Below are 19,985 nucleotides of genomic sequence, written 5' to 3'. Positions count from 1 at the left end.
GTTTTTAATGAGGATGCTAGTGCAGAAACCGGAGATTAAACACAAAGAGACGCAGACAGCTACCACATGCAGGAAAAGGAGGTTACAGGCACGGCAGCACCAGGCGCTCGCCCATCACCGCGGGGAGGAGGAAGGGACAGGCATAGCAACCACAAGCCCAAAAGCAGAAAAGCGCATACCTTCAGCTTGGAATGAAAATCACGAGATTTCCTTCTGGCAAGAACCTGAATGTGACTAGACACCTGCAGGGTAGGGGAAGGGAGGAAACAAAGGAAAAGCCTGTAACCATGGAGATGAAAAGCCCCCTACAACTGGGCAAGCCAAACGTACCTTAATGGCGGCTTGAATTTCTCGAACTTTCTTTCTTGCTAAGACCTGTATGTGACTAGACACCTACATTGTTCAGGTTTATAGGGGAAAAAAAAAAACAACAAACAAAAGAAAAACAAAAGGCAAATCAAATTTTAAATGTCTATTTTTTTTTCTTAAAAAGAAAAACCAAAAACTTTTCTGAGGGGAGGAAGTTATTTGCATCTTCAGTAAGCTCTGCTGTTAAAGATACCACATTCCCAGCCAGATACCAAGCTCTTAGAACCGAGGCTTAACAATACAGGTCATCACTGCAGCGACTTGATTAAGGAAAAAAAATAAAAGGAAAAAGAAAAAAGGAAAAAAAAAGTGTAACCCACCAGGTTGTGCATTCAGCTACAAGACAGAAGACACAGTTCGCAGTTGGACGCAGCCCATGTGCTTTGGTACGGATCCCATCCGTGGGCAGTCCCTGCGCTCTCGCACGGGGAGCCGACAGGATTTCTGCCCCATCTGCCAGGGATGCAGATGCCCACTATGACCATTTGCCACTAGGCTCGAGACATAACTTGGCACCGAGGAGTTTTATCCATTATTTATTGTGTTCTGCAGCTCCAATGAGGAGCCTCAGGCTGTGCTTTGACTCCACTGAAATGCTCTAAATTCTGGAACAAATGATAAAACCCTGGCACAACACAGGCCCCTGAACCTGTGCTGGCTTCCTCGGTAATTTCAGCATGAATTCTGCCCACAAAACACTCATGTAAGTGGAGACCAGTAACTTGACATCAGCTTGAGCGATGTCCGGGTTTGGCCCATCATCATTACATTTTGGTAGGAAATTTGTGTAAACCCAGTTCTGCACTAGACCAGTTATTGGTCAGAAGTTGTTGCCTGTGCAGTGAAGGGTCTGAGTCCAGATTCACATTCCTGTTTACTCAGGCAGTACTGAAATCCATGCTATTGATGGTGAGGGTTTAACGATGCTGCCCAGCATCGCTTGGTAGCACTCAGCACCCTACAACCCTCTGTGTGAAGGAAACCTGCAGTGATGGTAAAAACTGCTAAAGAGAAATCTCTTATTCTTATCTGACCCAGGGCATACCATATCAAGTGTTGTACATTTTTCCTAAATTAGTTACAATTCCTGTCTGGGAAGGAACAAAGCAAAAGAAAAGGAGAAACAAAACTTCATTTCCTTCCTCTATAAGACTATTCCACGACAATAGCACCAAAAAGCCTGTATTTTTAGTAGAGAAGCACACAGTAATGCATAAATGAGCACAGCCCCTGGAGGCCACCTTCAGAGACTTCTTCAGGAAGCAGCTCAGGAACCAGTTTGCAGTAATTCAGAGTTAGAGTATTGCTTACTAAGCAATTTTGTAGTCAAACACGTAGACCAAGTTTTCACACGTGTTCATTTGTTTTGCTTTCAGTGGGATATTAGTGGTGTTAAAGGTTATACAAGAAGCACAATCATAACGTTTAATTGCTCAGTGGAAACTCAAAAGTAACGACCATCAAACTTTTCCAGACACTCAGTCTAAAGTGATTGATGAATCGCTATAGAGGGATGTAAAGGAGAGAGGCAGAACATTGCCACGTGTGAGCCGCAACAGCTCTCTTGGTTTCACCGCGGCTCTACCAGCGGACACTGACCAAGGATCTAGCCCCAAGGTCTGCATTTTGACTCGGATGTGACTTTAAGATCCCAGCATAACCCCCAATTACTGGAGCCTGCATGGGCATAGCAGGGAAAAACTTACGACCTTGTATTTATTTTTTTTGTTAAGATTTCTTTGCCAATCTTTTGTTCATTCTGCATGTGCTGCAGTTACTCTCCTTTCTCATGTCTTTTTTCATCCCTCATACATATGTTTTCTTCCTGACAAAGGACACCACTCAGAGCAAAACATCACCCAGGCCGAAGTGCTTTAAATCCGAGCGCTGGCAGCAGGCCACCTTTGTGTGTGCTGGCTCAGCATCACCTTTCCCTGCACCACACAACACGTGTAGCATGCAAGCGTACGAGCCTCTGCCTTCCCCTTCGCCACGCACCGGGACGGGGAGAGGGGGAACCTCGCGCTGGATGTTAGAGAAAGTGAGGGGACTCTGTGATTTGCAAAGCATTTTGAAACAGCACAAGGGTTTAGTAACCACCGCATAAACTACACAGAGCGTGTGCCTTCTGTGAGGCTGCTGATCACTGGGGATATTATAAATTAAAGGATTTAGTCATGTAAGTTAAAGGTTATATGATAATCATCTGAAAAAGACTCAAGACTGGTTAGAGGTTTATTGTGACTCTTTGACGAATGAAATCTTACTGTGGTCACAGACCAGGAGCCAGAAGGCTCTTAAGAGAATTTTGTTATTTTTTCATACTGTAGCAAGTACTGCCCGTGAGCTGAGAGCGTGATTAGGATCAGCCCTCCTGGATAGCTTTTATTTATTTACCTCTTATATCCAAGGATCATAACCTCTATTATATAGGTGGGCTGGCTGGACTTTTACAAGTTCCATTATTCTCAAAATAATCATTATATTCTGTAATTATCCTCATAGAGGAATAAGGCACAGTACTTTATACTTCTGCTTCAACTTTTGATTTTTTTTTTCCCCCAACTACAGGGGATAATAGCTTCATGTACACATAGCTTAATAAAAAAAAGCATCCTTAAACCGACACTGAAATGATGCATAACATAAAAAAGAGGAGTTTTAAAATATTTTCTAAACAGCGTGTATTTAATCTGAACAGTGAAGTCAATACATCATCTCATCAGAGCTGAAGCACAGACAGCCACTGCAGCCAAAAATGCCATGTTTTGTCATTCACTGACATGCATACTTCCCCACTGGGTTATTTTACCTGCTTCCTGGTCCGTGTTTTCCCTGTTCTAAGTTTGATGTATCTGGCTATCAATTCATTCCTACCTGAAACAAAGAAAAAATTCATTATGAAGGACAAGAACATCATATCCACAAACACCATCAAAATACCACATTTAAACATATGAGTTCCATGCGTATGAGGCTATGTTTTCTTACATCTATTCTGCTTTTCCTTTGCGAACTATTTACCAGTATTTCTCATTTTTCATCAGTATTTCTCTTCTCTCTGCTCAACAGACATTGCACGTGCCATGCCACAGAGGGCTGTGGGTTCGGGGTTTTCCCACACAAGTCCTGCAGGTGTTTGCAGCCAAAGAAGCACCTCCTTAGCCAGGGGTGACTCCCATGATGTCTTGTTGGAGAAACCTCTGTGTTGGGTGTTGACACAAGGTCTGGGCTTCTCTGGTTTTGCTTCCAACTGTGCTGGGTGGCATTTGCTCCCCCAAAGCACCAGGACCCTGCTGCAAGGAGCAGCTGCTCTCAAGAATGTGGTGTGTCACCCGAGCACAAGAGCCAATCCCCCAGATTTTACAGTTTCACACCAGCTTTTCTGCAAGTTTTAATTCTATGAGAAGGACGGCAAAATCTGTCCCTCCTGCCAAGAAGCACTCTGCCTGCTCCACTGACCGAAACCACCGTCCCAGTTCAGCAGGTTATCAATCACACCCTTAACTCGACGCACAAGAGCCGTCACCCTGCGGTGACTGAGTTCCTGCTGCAGTGGGGTCGATCAACACGGTGGTTTGTTATTTAGAGCTCTGTTTCTCTTGGAAATGTATAGTGTTTCCAAGTTTCTAAAATGGCTATTTGACTCTTCTTCAGTCACACATTATGCTACCTAATACAAACTAACATTTTCTTTCCAAATAATTTCCTTCCGAAGTATTGCTGACATGGAAGATAACACAGTTTTATGTGGTGCCCTGTTTATTTTCACTGCATATTATGTTACTTCTCCATGAGTTGTAATAACTTAAATATACTTGTTCAACAAGTCCTAAGTTATGGAGTTATTTGCATTCAGCACAGGGGATAAGCAGACTGCGTGCAGAAAATGAGGAAACGGATTTAGCAGCAAGCTGCAAATGGGGAGGTTAAGAAAATAAGTTGTAACCCACCAACTTATTTTAAAGTTAACAAGCACATACATGGAGAGTGCAGAAAGATATCATATCAGCTGGGGACTCAAACTCTTCCAGTTTGACGTAGCAGAGGAAAGACGGAGACGTTATGAAGCAGCATGCCTATGTCAAAGGGCATTTTGTTGACTGGAAGACTGAACATGATTCCTCAAACTATACCTTCATTTTACTTTTTTTATTGTCTTCCTCCCTGAGCCTTATTTTACAGCCTTTGTCTCACAGCTCCCCTCTCTTCCATGGTTTGGTAAATGGGTACTAGAATATGAAATATCAACGTGCTTCAGAGTAGAGCTTTGATTTCTCCAGCTCCCTTTTTGTTTTGGTCTAGACTGGGGACCAGGTTTCCTGCAATGCACCACTGCAGAGGCAATGTGAGGTTTGTATAATAACTCTTCAGCAGGTCTCTTCAGGACAAGCTTCAAGAGGTAAATTTTGTGTGAGCAAACAGCTACATGAGCAAGCAACATTTCTGAACACAAATGAGGCATTTCTGTATGCAAAAGGAGCAGCTAGTTACCTAATTTCATGCTAAGACCTTGTATTTTGGTGGGACAGCAGTTCTGCAGCACCGTGCCCACAAGGTACTTGCCATTTGCAGTGAACAAGAGCCTTTGTGTTCACGGGGTGAATCCAGGGAATGCTCAATCTCTGTATCTCCCTATTCTTGTGTTCTTTCTCATAATCCAAACAGCTCACTTCAAATATGGAGAATAAGTTTTCTTAGTGGTGCCTGCCCTGCTACGTCCTCGTGCTGTAACAGCAGCTGCCTCACAGTGACAGGACCGCAAATTCACTTGCAGGTGTTGGACATGGGCAGAATGGAGCTGCTCTACTCTTCATTAACATTAGGTAGAAAAGTTTTACAGTGGAAAAATATCATACAGTTTGGGAAAAGGAAACATCAGAGAGGCTGAGAGCCTGAGGCCACCGCAACAAGAAGGGAGAGAAAAAGGTATACAGTGATAGCACATAACACTAAATGTGCTCTGGACAAGAGTTTTCCAAAACCTTCTTGCTTGGTACTTTTTATGCCTCTGCAGTGTCCCTTTAGTGAGTACTAGGCTAGGAGACAGTAAACAGGTGCACAAAAATTAAAAGAAAACAAGGAAAATGCATTTCACCACCTGCCAATGGGGAGTGTGAAGGGGTGGTAGCCTGTAACAGCAGCCCCCCGCAATCTGGTGAGATTCAGAGATCACCATATTCCTGCAATCACTGGTATGGTAGGTGGTATGAATACTTTCATATTTCTAAATGTCTATTTTTATTTAATTGGGGAATGTTATATCCACCTGCCCTCCCTGAAAGTACCTTCTTTGAATATCTTTCGGTATGTACATACATTAAGCACCCAGACTAGTTTCTTTGTGCAAGAATGGTTGTCAGGTTGTCGTTATCAGCAGCTGGTGACTCTGCAAGGTCAATGACTCCATAAGGCGATTTAAAGGATTCATTACCACCTCTTGTCCCTCAGTCTGTGTTGAAGATGTCTCCAATACACGGTCACTCACTCCAGCCATCCATTGCCCATTAAGGCAGCCCTGTGCAGCCCTCAGCTGTGGCTGAGGACAGAAGAGTTAAACCTTCTCATGGTTTCACAGTTTTCTTCCCCTTCAAGAAAGCTAAAAAACTATTTTTAAAGGAAAGCTCAGATTCCCAGGCAGACACTCGACAGAAAAAGCAGCTTTATAAAAAACACCAAGCACTGAAAGTCTAGGTTCTATTATTCAAAATACCAGTCTAGTGCTGTTTCCAGTTGAGCCCCAGTCCATCCACCATGAAGTGCTCTGACTTGAATCAAGAGGGGGTTTCTTCAGCCTCTATCTAGCCCGGCAGGGGTACGACTACCAAAATTGTGGTTTTGCAAAGTGATCGCTTCCCCTTGAGGTGAAGTCTAGCTGGAGCCTAGCTCAAGAAGAGTCAACAGGGTGGAATAATTTGACTTAAATTACAGGCAGGAGGAACTCTACAAGAAACCATGTAAAGTGGCTGCAGCAACAGCCTGATATTTTCCTTAAACCCATGTTTTCAACACAGTATAAAAACATGCATCATGTTTGGCCAGAGCAGGAGATGCTGTAGCCTGTTGAGGCTCACTGAATATCTTCTGCCCATCCACAATGACCTGAAAAGCCATGACTTACCAAAAACCCATAAACACATACACAGGCACTGTGTGACATCTGTGAGATGGACGTCTTCAGCTAAAAGTTTACAGCCTTTACGTTATCTGCCAAACACCGGTGCTCTTCTTTACCAGCCCTGACAGAAAAGATCTTATCTCCCAATCAACTAAGGCCTAGAGAGGATTTTAAAGAAAAGAAGGCTGAATAATCCTAAAAACACCCTTTCCTGTTCTTCGGAATGAGAAGAGTCTAAAAGAAAAGGAGGCTCAAGGAACTTCTTTAACTGGCCATTAGAAACCTCAGGGTGAAAAATGCTCATTAATAAATACATCTGTTTTCCTCTAGGAAGAGCTCAGCTGTGGAAATACTTTCCATACATGCCCTCCCTCTCTCTCCCTGTCATATATATCTGGGAAACTGTCTGGTAGAAGAGGTCAGGTTTATGAACTGTAAATGTTCATCTCTTTCTTCTTGTCATCCCCTATGACAGTCTCCTGCTCTGAATGTTTTGGTTCAGATATCAAAGAGAAGCGTGGGGAGGTGCCTGGTCAGATAAAACATCTCCATAGCACAGGAATCTTTTCTGAGGATCTTCAAAAGATCAGGAGAGGACCACCACAAAATTTTTACATAGGTTGCCTTTTTTTCCCTTTAAAATTCAGCCTTTATCTATCATGGCGCCTTCTGTACTGCAATTGCAAACTACAGTTCTCCCTGGACTGATGCTGAGGGAGAAGCATTTTATACAACACAAGATCTTTTTAATCACAGCATGAAGTAAAAAAGGGGTTCAGCTAGAAAACAGTGCAGGTGCTAGAAAACCCGCGAGGCTTTGTGGGGTGCCAAAGCATCAGTGTGGCTGCTCGGAGGGAAGCGCCAGGCCCTCAGGGCAGCCCCACGCCTGCCACCCAGCGCCACACAGGCTCCCGCCGCCCTACCAAACTACTGCCCCAGCCCCGAGGAGCATCGCCCTGAACAAGGGACCGCGCAGTGATCCCAGACACCTCACAGGCAGCGCAAAGGACTGACGTTTCTGCTCTTCTTGTTCAAAATAAGCAGAAGCAGCTGCACACTGGGGAGGCTCCCACCCGCCTGGCCCCCGGGGAGGCAGTTGTTGCTCTAACAGAGGCCCCTTGTGCAGGGAACCCTCCCCCACTAACATTATTCCAAAACCAGCCTAAAGCAGCCAAGCATCAGCCCCCACAAAGGTCTCCGCGAGGCTCCCGGGTGCCACCCTTGGTGCTAAGGGTGGGCAAGGCCCCCAAAGATGAAAATCACCTCACGGATGAGGAGGGCATAACCAGCAACCCCTTCACGGGCCAAAAACAGCACCACCACCTCTGCATAGGAGCCGTCAGGTCACCACAGGCAGCTCTACCATGATGTGCGTGATCTGTGAACGTGTCCCCTGCTATGCCGGGTCCCTTTCCACGGGTCCCAGCCACAGGCATTGCTGCTCAAACCCGGTCCCCACGGGCAGCGGGGCAGCGAGCCGGTGCATCACCTCCCTGCAGAGCCACCGGCCGTCTTTATTTAGAACATTAATGACTCAAATTAAACCTCCGCCCTCACAGCTCCCAGTAACAGGCACCATCCGAATGCGATAAAAATAGGCAAGTGTGGGAAATCAAGCCAGTTAGCAGTTCGGAGGTGAACAGCTAATTTTAAAAGGTTTTCATACTCAGCAAAATAATTCAAGTAATGACCAAGTCAAAAAGCCTGTTCTTTTAGATAATGCCGTAACATGAACTTCTCAAAACTCTAAAGGATTATGGCTCAAAACAGGTATTTCACATCCTGAGCACAAAGCCTGGGGACAGACATGCACAAATATTTTATCCCCCAAGTCATGTTCACAGCCATATTTTCACCATGGCAAAGCTTTTCAGCTGGTTTTGGTAAAATTCATTTCTGGTGGACTCCGCTCGAAGCTGCTATGATAGCCTGGTCATCACAGAGTGCCGCACATGGTCCCAGGGGCCGAATTTGACAAGCTAGGGGGAATTTTGCTTGGTGAGGAGCCTGACTATGAGCTCGCTGCACCCCAGGCCAGCGCTTTCCTCGGACAGCCCCTGTGAGCGGCACCGAGCCCTTTGTCTCGCTGCTGAGCACAGGATGGATCCAGATCCCGCCCGATGTCGCAGGGGTCCGTGCACGGACATTGTCAGCGGGAACGGGCTGGTCGGAACGCTTTCTCCATCAGAAGGCGGCCATGTGGCTCTTGGACAGCCGGGCTCGCTGCCAGCAGATGAAGAGCCGCCTCGCCACAGCGCTCGGCCCTGGCGCTTTCCCGCTCCGTTTTGCCGGCAGAATATCCGGCTTTGGGAGAGCTCGCCTAAAATTCGCGGGTGCCGCTTTCCGAAGACGCTTTAAAGCTAAATTGGCTAACAAAAAGCCTCTTGTAGATAAAAGAGCTCTGCAAGTCAACAACTGGCTAAGCAGTTTAAACCCCTAAGTAAGGCATCCTCTATTTAAACGTTATAGGCAAATCTAATTTAAGCTTTTAAAAATATTATGGGCAGGTGTTTAAGTCGCCGGCACACTGGGTTTTGCGAGGGCTTGCGAGGGGGCTGGGCGGCGCTTCCCAGGCGGGCAGCATTTTGTTCAGACAAGCTTTCTGCAGAAGGGCCACGTGACACAGGCCAAATAAACAGCATCTGGGGATTTTCAATTACAGACCTTCACCCAGCATGCCTGCACTGTAATCTCTACCAGATGAGGCTCAGGCCTCACTATTTTCAATAATTCACACACTGTGTACACATAACATGACAATAAGGGCATTCATGCAACCGCCTGATTCGCACATCAAAGCTCCCAAATGGCCAGCTGTAAGCATGCTTACTGCTGAATAATTCATTCTTTTCACAGGCTTGAAAAAACGCTCAGCGGGAGTTGGCAAGCTTGTGTTCTTTCCTGTGTGGTATGCTAAGCTCAAATTTTGAAAGAGGTACAGCCCCACTAAAAAGAGTCAGAGATCCAACTATTTAAATGTGCATTTGCGAGCTTTCGGATGGCTGCTCACGAAAAAAAAGGAAAAGGCACTACATTTCCAAGTGGGTAGCGGAGATAAGATGAACTAGCCTACATGTTTTCGGGGGCAGGTGTTTAATAGAAACAGAATGATAAAACTGTTTTTCTGGAAGGTAGAATATTTTTTACACTTATTCCTCACTAAATATCTTAGATATTCCAGATACATAATAGTTAACAAATTCAGCAAACTTGAAATTTCCGCATACTTAGCATAAATTTTCTACTATACGGCAAAGAGGGTTTTAGTTGAGACTAATACGTATGAAAAAGGCAAACACAGAAAGACCAGAGCTAATTCTGTAACTCCTATCTACTGTTCTTACAGATATGGGTTGAATACAGATTTCTAGATGATATTTTAACAACTCCAAGTTTGCAGCTATGTCTCCGAACATTTAGCTTGCAACTGGTGGGTGTTCCAGATTTTGAAAATACTTTGGTTTTACACAACAGAATCATAATTTCTTTAAGGAAAAAAGAAGGGTCTGCTTCATAATATCAAGTTTTCTCGGCTGTCAATCAATGCCAGAACCAGCAGGATCAACTAGTCATGACCTCTCCTTATAGCAAACACATGCTGCTTACCAGCTGTGGACTGTGTTTTTTACACCCTTTTCTCTATCATTCAGAATGGCTTCCTCCTAATCACAATAATCCCAAAAGTGCTAAAACATATCAATCGTCCTTTAAGCCCTGCCTACAAAAGGCCAGCCGTCCTGCCTTTATGGGCTTGTCCAACAGCAGCTGATACTTCATTCAACTACAAATCCAATTTAGCAGTTACAAGAGGTTTAGCATCACTGGAAAAATATTGGTGTTGATCCTGCACTCTTAAGTCAGCAAATATTCCTTTGCCATATTGTTTAGCTTTTTCTGCCATATTTACACTTCTGCTGGATTTCCCTGAATGACTTCAACAACAGCATTTAACCTCTGAACTGGTAATATTTACAGTTGATCAAACAGCAATTTTTAAAATATGTTTACCACAATTACAGAAACATAAGCCTATTTGTATTCCAACTGTTACGATTCTGAAAAAAACTCCAACCAACAACCCTAAAAACAAACACATCATTTCATTCAAAACCATAGAGCACACTTTATGTACTAGTTATGCAGGATGTTATTTATTATAGCCCTTTGGGCAAGTTCATGGCAATTCTTTAACTTATGTATTTTTAATTGCCAAGTGAGCCAATGCAAACACTCCCTTGATCCCCCACCACTTTTTTGTTGTTGTTTTTATTTTTTCCCCTCTTTGAGCAGCAGTACATGTAATGCCTTAAAGATGGAAGAACCCATCTAGGGAATTTACTATTCCCTAGCTCAAATCTGCAAATCTGTGGGACCACTCAGTTTAGGCATCCTTTAATAATGGGAATATAAGGCAGGAGATAACTCCTCCAGCCTCGTGGAAGAGAACAAGAGCTGCTTTTCACTTGCTTTGTAGTGAAAATAATCAGCTTCGAGCCTGCAGCGAGGGCAGGATTTCCATCTCTCTGCACAGGCACTTGCGGGAGGGCCGGGGCTGCCCACGGGGAACGGGGTGGGGGCAAAAAAATATAACCAAGTGTCCTAGACCTGCTGGAGCTTGTTGCCTAAATCTGCACCCATTCCGTCAAGAGCCAAGGCTCAGCTTTTGGGTTGGGACCATGCACAAAAGTGGTCATCCCAGGACAGGACCCAGAGGAGACAAAGACGACGGGGTTCCTAAAATGGGTTATGAGGGCTGCCCGAGTGGTGAGTGTGTATGGACGCACACACAAAAGATTACAATAAGCCACTTAAGCATTATTATACACAAATTAACTGCTTGCAAAGTGTACTGTAACTGGGTTGCCCAAGAGGACAGGGAAAAGAAAAGATCCAAGAAACAAAATAACCGAAATAATCCCTTTGGATGCTAATGAGCAAACAATTACAATGACTCATTGAAGTTATATCATAATGATACTCCCAAAGAAAAGAACTTTTTTGTGTATTGTATTAAAAACAACAACAACAAAATGATCCCAGATTGAAGCAATCCCACAATTTAATTTTTACAGAAAAGGGAAATGACCTAATGGTAGCACGGAAAGATATTCTCCTCATGTCAAGTCTCAACCTTTGTTTTTTATTCCAGCTTCAGTTGCAAAGAAAACAACAAAAAAGACCCATAGACACATCTGGTTCAAAAGTCTTCACTGACACTAATGCAATGCATTGCATTCTGTTTGGCAGCTCTTCATACTGGGAAATATTCCACATAAGCAATGTTTATTAATTTTCTTCCTCTGAGTTTTTAAAAACACAGACAGAACATATTTCAAAGAGAGAGAGGAGAGATCCAGAGATCTCTCTGAATATTCATTAATTAATATTTTGTCAGTGTCAGTTGTCTCAACAAAAGAAGGTTTTATAATTTACTCTAAGCCTCATTTAATTAAAATTTAAATGTTACAAAAATACATGGAAATTTTTTGCTCCCTTGTAATTATATTATTTTCTACTTACTAGAAACTGTATTTTACCGCAACCAAAAATGCATTTCAAAACAAACAGCAATTTTTAGGCTTCAGAATATACAAAGAAATCCTCATAGGGAAAAAAAAAATCCCCAAACTTGACCTTTGCCATCTCTCTGGATCAGCTACGGATATTTAGTAGATTATACAAAAACCTAGATGTCCTTAATCTGACATTCTTCTTTTTTTTTCCCCCTGCTATGATAGGAACTCTTGGTAACCTATCTGCGAAGACCCCGTGTGACTTGCATGTGCATATGTAATTGCTGGGTTGTTTTCCAAAGTAGCTGCAATTTTTCAGCGACATGAGCAGCTCAGAACGGAGACTCTTACCCAGCGCTACTGGCGCAAAGTCTGATTTGGACAGGAATCCTTCAAATACACAGACAATGGGCTGGCTGACCTGTCATGCATGATGGATGAGTTAAGGGGATTAAAACCACTATTTGCATTAGAATAGATAAAAATTAGCAAAATAGAATTTCTCAGTAGGTGGCTTCAGTTCTGTTTGTTCTCTTAGGCAAAATGAAGTTCATTTTTAAAGGAATTACGATTGTTTAAGTAACGCTTATTTGCAGAGGAGAAATTTTGGATGCTGGTTTGCTTTCTATTGTCTATTCTTTAAGAAATCCACTTTAACTATCACTACAACAGTATCTTTTTTCCCCCATGTGTAGTATCAAAATATTACACAACTACAATGTTCTAACTGCTTTAAACTGTATGTATACCTTAATGCTTACATGCTTCTAAGCTGCATATACCCAAAAAAGTGTTTTGAGTTCTGAGGGAGATGATCAAAAAGACCAAAAAAATTACTTGAAATTGTGTATTGATGCTTCATTGGGGTTCTGAGTATGAGCCTGTGAGTCAAGAACCGTAAGAGGCTGATGCTTGAAATACTGCACGTTTCCTTTGACTAGGTTCATGTTGCACACAGTGATGGTACTTGAAAGACTCAGAAATGGCTGCACAAAGTACCATAATGAAAGACTCGCCTTAGAGAAGAGCATTATATTGTTTATACTGTATAACTTTGAAAGAAATCTGTATGAACATGTGGGTCCACGCAAGTAGGCAAGCAGATGTAGAAACTCCAGAACCATCCATGGTCCATCTCCCCTCACTCCTGATTTGTCTGTTGAATGAGAGCTGTAAAAGCAATGGAGGTTCCCTCATTGTAAGGCTCACACATCCACTTTGCAGACAGCAAGCAGCCTCCAGAAAACCCACCACATTTTAAAAAACACGGCTGTGGACTGCCAAATACGTTTTTGAAGCCCTTGTGCGTTTCAATGGTGGGCTGCAGTCAGACTGGTGACAGAACCCACTTGCCCCATAGCAGCATTAATAGCAAGCAAAGCTGAGGCGTTAAGGAGGTAAATTTCTTCCACCAATGACATTACAAACGGGAAAAGCTGTGACATGATTTCTCAACTCAGCGTGCACTATAATGAGATTAAAAGAGCAGGACACTTCTCTTCCTCAGTGATGCAGATTCCAGCCAGATCCAAGGTCTGTCTACATCAGGTCAACCCCATGGCCCACAGCCAGGTCTGGGGTCCCAGCACACACCCCCCCACCAGGGACAGGACGTTCATCTGCAGGCAAGGGAGGACCCCGCGAGCTGCCTTCATTTGCAGCTCCGCAGAACCTGCCCTGGCATTTCATGCAGCTCTTTGCACTGTTTATTTAGCTTATGAATTATTTGGTGTTTGTGTCCCATGCAGTTAAGATGTTTTATTTTCCCAGCAGGTGCAAAGAAGTATTTAAATTTGCATTATATCCAGGGTATTTGGACTCAGTTTGTGTTAGATGACAGCTTCTGACAGCAGATGGGCCAAGGGGAGAGACGTTTGACCGGCATACGAAAGAGCTTGGGATACATCCAAAACTAACCTTGGTTTCCAAGTTATTTCACAAGCACAAAGTAACGTTTTGTGGAGATTTTATAGCTAACAATGTCGTTCTAGCTACAGTACAGTAAATATTTTGCTCCAATTATGAGCCCACAAGAGAGACCCACAACGTACTTGAGCTACAGGTTAAGTAATTTCTTGCAAACTCAATCTCAAAACATGCTTAAAGTTTGGTTTCTTTTAACTCTTGTCTTAGCCTAAAGAAAGATTCATCTGTATTTCCAGGTGTGATATGAATCTATCCAGATGAGCTGCCCATTCCTGCCTTCCTGCTGACCCCATTGGGGTCACTGATGTCTGAGCTGAAGTGGAGAAGAACAATATCCCTGCACTTCTGAAGGATCCCCAGAACACCAGCCCAGGGGAAGAAAAAGAAACCTTAATGCCATCCTGAACTCGGGTATGAGAACACAACAGCCAGTTAAAGAATGGGAGATGCTGCTGCTTATTTTGAAGCTCAGCTACAAGAGACAGCAATGAAGAGCTGAGTAATCAAATAACACTGCACCATAATGTATTTTGTTTAAATCTGGAAGTGTTCCTTGTAACCTGCTCATTCATCAGAGTGAAAAACACCTGCCTGCCTCTTGCTGCCCCTCTGCCCCTGGCTCCGTGAAGCTCCAGCAGTCCACACTGTATGTCCCAAGCAGTGTAAATACTGTACTGCTGACTTCATTACCATTGAAAACACCTATTTGGGTCTTTCAAAATCTGCAGGATTATCCTGAAGAATCATAAGGAAATTTTGCTTTGTTTATCCACCAAAGGCATGAGAGTCCTAACATCCATAATTTTCTTTATATATTATTTTACTTACAGTGGGTGCTTTGGATGATGGATACTTTTTAAGGGGTAGGATATACCATAGAGCCAAAAGAAAATTACTGTTATTTATAATCTTTTTACCACTTATTTGTTTCTATAATAAATCACTACTTTCTTTCCCTTCCCAGCTCATGCCTTTACTTTACATAACATTTATCCAAAAAGCGTACATTTGGAAAACCTGTTCCTTGTTTATTTTGGCTAAATGAGTAATGGAGTGCAGGCACAGTTTCATGCGTAATTCTTAATCACACTTTCTTTAGGCCTGATGCAGTAGGAGAAAAACTTGACAGTCAGGTTGTTTTGTGGCTGAGTGTGGTTGACATGGGACTGGGAGAGGAGACTGGGCTTCCAGCAGCAACTCTGCCGTGTTTCCCGGTTCAGTCTCTACATTCTCCTCACTGTTTTTGGCTGTTATAGAGGTTGGTTCTCTAAAAATTGTGGTGAAAAGTTGCATGAGAGAAGGACTTTTCTTCTCAGCTCCAACGTGCCTTGCTGGGGGCTGTGGGCCCAGGGTTGGCACTGGGACAAGGACGGTGGGACATGTCCCCAGGCAGTCCCCACAGCTAACATCACTGTCCTCAGAGTGGGTGCACTGGCAGGAGCTGTGAGCACATCAGCCTCACACAGCAAAGGAGAAAAAGCTTAAATACATGCAGATTTGGAACTGCATTCAACATTCATTAATGCTACTCAGAAATTTCTACACCTATCAAGCACCCAGTTCGCTCATATGACTTTATCATCTGTTTAGTCTAACCTGCTGATATGGGAACCTGTAGTCTCCAGCACATAAAATTATTCCATTTTTCTTTTGAATGATGGCTCTTTATGCACTTTTCTCTATCCTCTTTCAATGCTGTTTCTGTTTTTTACCTTCAACAGTAAGGACAAGCATTACCAATCCCTCCCCTTCCTCAGTTGTTTCCAGGATAGCCCTCCATCCCACATCGCTTCAGCTTTAAAGATCACTGCCCAGCACATACCGTACAGACTCTACGCCACTGGACGCTCAGGCTGTCACACACTCCAGGAAGGTTATGTTGCAGGTGCTACCTCCTAATGAGCAAAGCCCTGAACAAGACTCCTGCACCCTACTTCTAACTTGGCCAGTGGCCAGATGGATGCATCTTGACACACAGAAAATGCAGTATGGAGGGAGGGAGTGGTCCTGAGCTCCACTGTATGTAGCCAAGACCAACAAATGAAAAAGTGTTAAATACTGTTCAGTTGGTTTCAACGTTCTGACACTGGTATGAATTCTAATGAGTCCCTGGGCCAAAGGGTGCTTCAGATCAGTGGCAATGAGACCAGCATCTCTCCTCCCAATTCACGATTTTCTGCCTATGCAAGCAAAGAAATAGTCACCCGTTGCTTTGCTAAAACACAGGCAACTGTACAGAGTAGTACACTCTACCTAAATGTCTGTCAAGTCCACCTGGCACCAAATTTCTCAGTTTGACAAAACTCCAAGTACTCTAGTGTATTTTGCTCTTTTTCTAGTACGTGTATTGGTCAGGAAGGCATTTTACTGACGCAACTGGCAAATCCATCCTGATCCTGGCAATTGCACCAGTATCAACATTTTAGCACACACTAGATTTTTGCTCTTAAAAGACAAATAGTCATTGGGTTGGCCAAAGAAATTCCACCTGATGTCAGGCAGAGCTATAACATATGCACAAAGAGATTAAATTAGTGCTGCAGAGACTTATCGAGAATGCTTGCAAGAGTGACATCCCTTTCATCTTTGTGAGATGCATATGAATATATCAGTATTCACCCCTCCAGACACTAAATTGAGCCATAGGCTGATTTTCCATGAGGACTGGTGGACTCGGTAGTGTTAGGATAATGCTGAGACTCAATGATCTTAAAGATCTTTTCTAACCTGAATGATTCTGTGGTTCTATGACATAAGAACAAGATGTAAAAATATATTTACTTACCTCAGAGGCTCACAAATGTTTATATGAAGCTATTAAAAAGCTGAGACTTAAACCAACACATTCATTTAAAGGAAAATGAAAGGTTGTTTCTGGTACGGCTGATGCAGTTATATGTTTTCTGTTGGGGGAAATTTATAGCCACATTATTGCTGTCAAGGAGGGTAGTGAGCCACAAGGATTTCCAGATGCCATGTGTGAAGTTTCTCATTTCCCTTACTATACTAAAGTACATTATCACCCAAACGCAAACAAGCTTTAAAAAGTATCTGTGTGGCCCCCTTGCTTGGACTTAAGAGATTTTGTTTGTTTGTTTTTTCTTTTCCTTTATTTTTAAACCAGATAGGAGACTGTACTGCAGCGCTACCCAGGGGCCTAATACTGGTCATACTGATGCTGACAGTCATACTTGGGGCTGCACCCCTACTGCACGCTACACTCGGCCAGTGAGAAAAACTGACTGCCTAAAAGGAACATTTCACTTGTAGAAAGTCAGTCAAAGGAGTGGAAGAGTTTCTGTCACGGCATTTCTCAGAACAGCTATGAGTGTGAAAACAGGAATTTAAAAGGAACACAGAAGATGAAATGAAAAACATGCTGAAGTTTCTCCTGTACCCGTTAATACAACTTTCCACACCAGCAGGGAGCGGAGGGCCCCGTCCTGTTGTGTGGACACCGGTGAGCAGCAGGGATGGCGTCCTGCACAGGTGGCCACCCTCAGATCGAGCAGGGCGCTCCCAAAGACAGCAACCCCAGGGCAAAAGGACATCCAAAGGCAGAGACCACTTCCAGGACAGCTTCAGCAAGCCTGAAGCAGAACTACCTCTCTTCTGGCTGCCTGGGATTGCTGCACACTCAGGCATGGGGCTTTCAAGTGGGAATGGGTGCAAAGGAACGCCTTGCAATTGAAGACCTTTCCAACTCTTACTAGGAAAATGGAAGGAGAATTAAAGCCAGAAAAACTTATGCAAGGGAATGAACTTTTGTTCCCAACTGGCTTTGTTTTTTTAAAAAGGGAACACAGAATTTATGCAAAAGTACAGCACAATGGTGCTGAAAACAAGGTACAGGTGGAACCATCAGAAGGCTGATGCTGTATAATCCCCACTGATTTTTTATTTACAGTGAAAGCCAGTGTCTCCAAGCGGGTGTTTTGTTAAATGATGTTAAGCTGCATCTTTTGCTGAAGATGAAAACTAAACGTTGAGTCCAAAGCAGAGCTGTCTCTTCTGTCTCACATCTAGAAGCACAGCAGCAACAAGATCGTGAGTGGGAGCAAGAAAAACGGTTTTGCTCAAACCCCAGAATGAAACAGTAAGTCTGTTAAGGAAACAGGGACATGGCGGCATCCTTCACTCCAGCTGGAGAACTTCCCTACTTCTGTAGGGCCAGGGACACAAAGTGGTGCCCGTTTCTGAGGTACACTTAGCAGAATGAATGCTGAGGGGAGCATCGGGCCAATGGCAACTGAAATGATTGCATACCGGTTTTATTACACGAGCTTTTGTCCACGATCTCAAGAAACAATTTCCATGTCTTTGAATCTTTCTTATTGTCCTCCCAGGGAGGGTATATACAACATAAGCCTCAGATATTAAAAAGACACTCTTAGAAGCATTAAAGCAAATCCCTGAAAATGTGTTTTCTTAATCACACCAGCTACTTAGCTTGTAGTACAGCATTTCCTGAAAGAAACATAAATCTGACTAACAAAAGTCGTCCTTCATAAGCACTTGTGTTCCACATCAATACTTCAGAAGAGAAGAACTGAATCTCTGCTACAGCAACCGCTGCAAATAGTTGAAGAGTCAAGGTGCAGAGTGTGCACATTTGATCAAACAGAAAACAGTCAAAGCAATTATTTCCATAAACTTAACACAAGTCAATGTGGACGAACACCTTTTCAAATCTATACATGGCAAATCATTGCCTTGCTGTAGGATCATGATTGAAGTGGAACCACCTGAGTCCTCCTGGCACTCACTTCTAGCTAAGGAAACTCCTCCAGAGTGCCCACGGCCTCTGTCAAGGCTTGATACTCCAGTCTTGTCAAAAACCCAAGTTAATACATTGAAAACAAAAGTGTCATTACAGTGCTTTTAAAAGGATCGCTCTGGCTTCTCCTTCATCTATTCATTTCCACTAGATTAATTAAAGACTTCAATTAAAATGTAAGCCAATTTATAAAAGTTTTTAAAATTCAGTAACTCGGATCTTTCCATCCTAGTATGTATTTTCTATTGTAACATCTGCCATTATGGCAGGCTTTTGTTTCCATCTTTTCCCATTATTACCTGGACAAAGGGCTCTTTTTTATTCTCCAGATTAAAAAACGGTGAAGATGTGAGACACTTCTATGTGCATAAGTAAGGTCTTTTAAGGGTAAGTGTGAGCTGAACAGCCTCAGCAGCTCTAAAAATTAGTTCACAAACTTTTCTGCCTTAATTATTTGCTGAATCTCTGAGCACTGGAAATACTTTGTGTGTCTGAGAAAGTGAATCTCCACAGAAATCAGATTTCAGTCCATCTTCTTTTTGGACGTTCCCAAGCAAGACCCCCAAAGGCTCCCACCTGCCAGTTGGGAGACGTAAATACCCGCGTGTTTGCACAAGAGAGAATGCAGTCGGACTCACCTACGCCTGTCAGGCAGATGGGGGACACGGGACTGTGCTGTGGCAGGATCACGGTCTCACTTGAAATGGCTTTTCTTACTCTCTGCCTTTGTCGAAGAGCTGCCGACTGTTCCCTTCGCTACAGCCCATCCTGCCGGTGTTATCTCCCTAAATGAAGAGTCATCCTTGCGTTGCTGACAACATTAGGTTTAACAAGTAGGGAGGCCTGGTTGCCTGTGGCTCTGGGTCCCTCAACAAGCTTGTGCATGGATTTTGGCACCTCACCTCCTGAGGGCTACTCTGAGCCTCTCCCCAGCAACATGCTCCTAGGGTCTCTCTCCATCCACCCACTTTCCCGTTTTACATTTCCTAAAGAGCATCACCTTTCTCTCCAGTTAACACTGAGCCAAGGATTTGCAGAAATGACTGGGGAGCACTGGCAGGCAGACGTTTGTGGCCTGTTTTGGAGATGTGGACAAAAGACAAGTTGAAGAGAGAGACAGAGTCCAGTTCCACTTGTTGTATTCAAATTTGAATTTAAAACTCAGCTGCTTGTGACATTTGAACATGCCTGGAAACTGTGGGTGAAGAAAACTCATCTCAGCCATCTAGATCCTCTACCCTTGCAGCAACCAGTAAAGATGCCATGAAAAGAACAGCAGAAA

General features: G+C 43.5%; 1 protein-coding gene across 2 annotated transcripts in view; it reads right to left on the bottom strand.

The window, feature by feature from the left end:
• The window catches only part of TEAD1 (TEA domain transcription factor 1), a gene marked incomplete at both ends in the record, with an annotated part of 100,193 nt that overhangs the window by 37,635 nt on the left and 42,573 nt on the right, over window positions 1–19,985 (bottom strand). For both annotated transcript variants that reach the window (XM_080346181.1, XM_080346180.1), the window contains 2 exons: window positions 180–242; window positions 3,182–3,242. In XM_080346181.1, the coding sequence (XP_080202307.1) occupies window positions 180–242; window positions 3,182–3,242 (124 nt within the window). The remainder of the gene's footprint in view (window positions 1–179; window positions 243–3,181; window positions 3,243–19,985) is intronic.

The sequence above is a fragment of the Nesoenas mayeri genome (assembly GCF_963082525.1).
Source record: "Nesoenas mayeri genome assembly, chromosome: 5".
Lineage (NCBI taxonomy): Eukaryota > Metazoa > Chordata > Aves > Columbiformes > Columbidae > Nesoenas > Nesoenas mayeri.
Note: the sequence above shows the minus strand (reverse complement) of the source record. Positions and strands in the feature narration are given on the sequence as shown.